This window comes from Phanerochaete carnosa (genome assembly GCF_000300595.1).
Source record: "Phanerochaete carnosa HHB-10118-sp unplaced genomic scaffold PHACAscaffold_243, whole genome shotgun sequence".
Lineage (NCBI taxonomy): Eukaryota > Fungi > Basidiomycota > Agaricomycetes > Polyporales > Phanerochaetaceae > Phanerochaete > Phanerochaete carnosa.
The window spans coordinates 1-5,431 of NW_006767870.1; the positions used below are offsets into that span (position 1 = coordinate 1).

At 50.9% G+C, this 5,431-nt stretch overlaps 2 protein-coding genes across 2 annotated transcripts; one reads left to right on the forward strand and one right to left on the reverse strand.

Moving 5' to 3' along the window:
- Nucleotides 1-3,978: 3,978 nt before the first annotated feature.
- On the reverse strand, nt 3,979-4,398 carry PHACADRAFT_202354 (uncharacterized protein; the record flags this gene model as incomplete). The annotated part of the gene is made up of 1 exon (XM_007402567.1): nt 3,979-4,398. The coding sequence occupies one exon, from the start codon at nt 4,396-4,398 to the stop codon at nt 3,979-3,981; it is 420 nt and encodes a 139-aa protein (XP_007402629.1).
- A 291-nt stretch (nt 4,399-4,689) lies between these two features.
- Nucleotides 4,690-5,016, forward strand: PHACADRAFT_202355 (uncharacterized protein; the record flags this gene model as incomplete). The annotated part of the gene is made up of 1 exon (XM_007402568.1): nt 4,690-5,016. The coding sequence occupies one exon, from the start codon at nt 4,690-4,692 to the stop codon at nt 5,014-5,016; it is 327 nt and encodes a 108-aa protein (XP_007402630.1).
- Between the last annotated feature and the right edge of the window lie 415 nt (nt 5,017-5,431).

Sequence of the window (5,431 nt, forward strand, 5' to 3'; positions counted from 1 at the left end):
CAGTTCCCACGGCTGCCACGCATAGACACACAGTTATATACAGCATGTAAATGGTTTGCTTCTGTAGTATATATTCTAAATACATGCTTGAGATGTAATATAAATGTAGAATGCCAATAAATTCGCTCAGAAACTCAAGCTTCATACAAACAAGAAAATCATGTAATACTGGTATTGCCGGCGCATCTTTGCATTATACAATATCTTGGCTACTTGTATGAGTTTATATCATTATGTTTAGAAGAGCAAGATCTCAAGGTCCCTGATTGCAAGCCTCCTGCACATTTAAGATTGTCTCAGCAAGATCCTGGGCCAATTCAAGTTCCTCTGCCTTCATCAAGGAAGACAGGAGAAAGAGAGGATGCACCAGATGAAATGCACAAAGGTGGCTGCACACAAGTGGAAGACAGCAAAAGCTGACATGATGCAGCAGGCACCTGTCACAGTTGGGAGTGCCAGGGTGCCAACAAGCTGCAGAAGGTGCAGCACTGCAACGTTCTATGTGCACCTTTGAGTGGCTGCACCCAGATGGACCATCTCATACCTATCTGAGGGTTTGTCCACCAGTGTGCATATTGTGAAATACCTCGGCGTGGACACCCTGGAGGTGGCATTAGGCTATCTGGAGGCCTCATAGCACTCCACCATACTCACACATCATCAGGCTACCCCAGCTCATAGGCTCTGATGCCACCTCACACTCCAGAGAAGCCAAGCATGGTACCCCGACCATCTGCTGGCTTGAAATCCATAACATTTCCATGCACGCTAGCTAGCTTGAGGGTGCCACTTGTACATGCAACTCTAAGTTGAAATTGGTTGATTTGTGTGATATTTACCAGGGGAGGACTGGTCTGAACTGGTCTGAACTGGTCTTAGACTGAATTCAGTCCTAGACCGGTTATGGCTGGTCTTGGACTGCAAGGAGGACTGCACAGGACCAGGACCTGGTCTTAGTCCGGTCCTGCACAAACTTGTGCTGGTCCTTGAGCAGTCAAAGTCCTGGTCCGACACAATTTCTGAAAAAGACCGGACTGGACCGGACTCTCAACCACTAGTCAAAGGTCATCAGCAAAAAAATCGGTTATAGATCAGGGATGAGTTGCCAGGCAAGCGCCTAACAGGATGGCGAACGCTGGCAATGCAAGGACACGCGATACCTGACTGGTATTGCATTGCAAATCGTAACTCAGACCGGTATGTTATTATAAGTTGAATCCTATCCTGATACCACTAAACATGACATGAGTTGCTCACCCAGATCTCGGTTATGACATGACGTCATCCGTCTTGCTTTCCGAGACGTGTTTCTTGCCGCCCATCGCATCCATGCCGTCTGCCTACCAAGATTCCTTCGACCTCCCCTGAAGTCACTCCCGGCGAGTTTCCTTTTATGAAACTGCATATATAGAAGGCGTCGATGGCCTTCCGTTCTCGCCGCTTCTTCCTCCTGGTCACCACCATACCCCGCCTCTGCTTACTCCCTCCGAACAGTATCTCCGCCGTGTCTCGCTAAGCTCAATATGTCACAAACGTATGTATATGCAATTTTTCTCTCATGCTGCAGTGCACCTGACTACATGTATTCGTACGCGTGACAGCTGCGGCACCAACTCCTGCCTGTCCATACAGTTTGCAAGGGTTCTTCAATGCGGGGTGGCGGCTCGAGCATCCAAGGTCTGTTGAGATTATCCTGCATATATGTGTCTCTGACACAGGACCCTTCCGCATCGCTCTCAATGTGACATGTAGAGTATGTGACATGCATATATGCGCTTGATTCCTTGATGTTCTCATGTACAGGCCCTCGTAAGACATCGCCCTTTCATTCAGTAGGCGGTGCCTGCTTGTATCGCAGCACCCCAACCTACGACTCTGCCCAGTCCGTCTTGCAACGGCGAGCGCGTTAGCGTCAACTCACGGGGTGTAGGTCTTTCTGAGTCAGTCTTTAAAACCTCGCATACTGACAGTGCTCCTACAGGCTGTACGGCCCGTTCTTGTGCTTCGGGATCCGCGAAATATCCTCACAGTACGCATTGCAGTCTGCGGGTGTCTACGTACATAGGTATTTATGTGCATAACTCGTCTAGGGTACAAGTCACGCGCATCGTGCACTAAGTATACGGCCGCTCCGGAGACAGCCTTTTTTGTCTGACGCTCACATTCACTGCAAAAGCGCTACCCTTTGGACGCCGTTGTATTTTATCTACGAGTTTTGTACCTATTGTAGTTTTGTGAATATATAAATTGCTATCTTAAATTTTTATGTGTGAGCTGGCCCCCAAAAATCTGATTATTGAATAAATCTTGCGAGCGCCCTGGCAAATGCCACCCAGCCTGGCGCTCCCTGGTAATGCATTGCCAACCTTAACTGAATGATAAAGGTCCCCAGGCTGGTAAGCCTTAGAAATCATACAGGTGCTCTATCTACTATGGCAATGGCAATCTCAGGGTGGGTTGACTTATATTCATGGGTGCCTTTATCTAGCTTGGCCAGATTAGATCATTGGGTAATTTTTTTGCTGATGGTAGAGCGACATAGAGAGGTAACGGTCGAGCACGAAGGTGGTCACTCCGCACTTTTGAAGGTCAGGTGAGCAGATCTCAAGACTGGAAGCTACCTAGCATCAGCAGTAGTGTTAGCGAGGGCGATAGAGCGGCCTACGCCAATACTCCTTGTTATTCCTTTCAGGTGCCCCGAGCGCAAGTGGCCTGAGCTTCATCCTAAGGGACCGCTGGGCCTAGGGAACGAACAGCCGAGACTGAGACTCGCTTAACTTTGGGAACAGTATCTTGAGTAGCTATCTGCTCCACGTCAGCCCCTTCAACGCTCCTTTTTCTCGTTTAATCTCTTCGTTCTCAGCAGGCGGCTTTTTCTGTGCTGCAACATCTATACGAGAATTGCGCTTACGAACATGTCCATCTCGAGGTTGGGCACCGGTGTCAGCAGAGCTTGCCACCAACTATCCAAAGACCAGCTGAGGCTGAGCGGTGTACCGGATTTGCATGTGCTCGTTTACCATAGGTATTAGCGTACTGGCCGGTCGCCTTTAGAAACTACGCACTTGCAACCTTCGGCTACAACGCAGGAATGAGAGTGAAGCAAGTACGAATTTGCGGCAGAAAGCTGCAGATGAAGAGTCTCCGGCAGCCTGGCTGTGGACGAACCGAAGCGGGCAAGAAGCCTAAGGGCATCCAGGAAACTGTAGCGAGCCTGAAATGACTGAGGATGCTGCGGCAGACCAGCGAGCATATCGGAGAGCTACAACTTCCGTATAGGTGTCAAAGAACCACTGCAGAGCGTATACGTGAGCGGATAGCATCCCAAGCCTAAGCGCGGAGCCAGACGGTGTTATGCAGCGGGTCAGGAATGTTGAGGGCCCAGAGTCGGAGGATGGTCACGAGAGTACAGACCAGGGGTCTGAAACAGAGAAACTAGACGAAAGTACCAGGCTCTGAGATCATAGAATGTCACTCCCTGCCACACGGGGCTAATTTTATACTATTTTGCACGGATAGAGGTACAAAAACGCATTCAGTTTGTTTCATAAATACACTCAAGCTACTTCCCCATGGGGGTGTTATTGTTTTAATGGTACTAAAACATACACTGCTTTTACACCTTTTGAGGGATTAGAAGAGTCGAAATATCCTCGGGGTGAAATCATCATGATTTCTTTCTCCATATCTTCCCCAAAAAAGTTCCCTCCAGGTGAGACAAAAAGAACAGACTTATTTTGTGGTTCCCGTCTCTGCAAAATATGAGGTAGAAAAGCTGGACTTTTATCAGGGAAACTGGTATGGAAAAAACTGATATTTCTTTTCAGACATAAGATTGATCGCTCACTCATGGCCTATTACCCCCCTCTCGTCGTCCGCTGTGCGCCCACTCATTGCCCTGCGCACTGATGGCCACTTGCTAGGAAATCGCCCACACATCACCCACACATTGCCCACTCATCGCCGAAACAGTGGTGGTCACTTACCAGTAAATTGCCGCTTACTAACAATGCATGACCACTTAAACAAGACCTTTTCTCCAACGCGCGGCACCACCCACTGCTCGACGGCGGGCTGCTCACGCTGCGCGCGCACTGCGACGCCACGGCGCTCGTGCGTGCGTACCGCGTGCTCTGCAGGTGCAGCCTCGGCGCGGAGCTCCTTGCGAGTGTCGCCGCCGTCGCGCCGCGTGATGCCGCATCCAGCGAGGACGCGAGCGACGGCAACAACAAGCTTCCCACCGCCAACGCAAACGTGCACTCGTGGGACGAAAATGGCAGCGACAGCGAGGACGCATAGCTCGGCACCGAGATCCGTGCAGGCCGCTGCAAGGCGGGGAGCGTGCGCAGCGTCGAGGTGCGCGTCGAGGAACCCGACGTGGACGCCAGGGCCGATCATGCCTCTGTTATGACAGAGGTTTCTTAGCAAGCCTGAGGCTTGTCTGATCGCCTTATCCGCAGATGAGGTTAGAGCAGAATAAAGAAACGTGAATTTACGAAAGAGCTGAAAGCTGGGGTGCTACTGTACATGCGCGGGGTATTTATACTACTGCTCAGCCTAACCTAAGGAATAGTCTACTAGTCAAAGGGACTGCGGGTGAGTCAGTGAAGCTGCGCTCTATGAGTCGACGAAGGCAGTACTACTAAACTAGAGTCAGAGACGAAATTAGAAATGATATCCCATGCCACCATGCCCATCATAACAGCCTCCCTTGGTCGCGCACACGACAGGCCGCTGCACGCGCTGCGCACGGCGGCATTCACGAGCCGCGACAGCTTCGCGCCGAGCAGCCTCATGGCAACGCCCGAGGTGTGGGACGTGAGCGAGATTGACGTCGGGCAGGTCTTCCTCCGCGCGGTCTCGTACCGGCTGCCCGTGCGCGTGGGCCCCAACGACAAGATCCTCGGGAGCATCATGCACCCCGCCGTGCGTGACTGGCAGCCAGCGCCCGAGCTTCCCACGCCAGAGAGGAGGACGGCGAAGCAGATCGTCGTCGGCATCCTCGCGAACGTCTGACGGGTGGTCGCTTCCGTCTTCGCTTGTTCCTGCTGCACTTCTCTTCGGTTCTCTTCTCACCATTTTTAATTCCGAGTTCTCGCCCTTCCACCGCTCGTCGTGTGTCTACTCGCATCGCCCGACCCGCTCACGTTTGCGGGCGCTGTTCAGGCAACCGGTGGGTAGATCAGTGGGTGACTAGTGGGTGACCAATGGGCGACCAGTGAATGTGTCAGAGGGCACACACGGCGACGCCAAAAAATAGTTAATGTATTTGTATTACAGTCTTTTTGTGACAAAAGTAAGCTCTCCCATTTAAGCAAATAGATAGTAGACATATACTTTTTTTGTACCTATCTCAATAGAAAATATATCTATATTCTATATATGGATAGCTCAGTGGTATTTTTTACCCCTTTTTGCTGCAAGCAGAGCA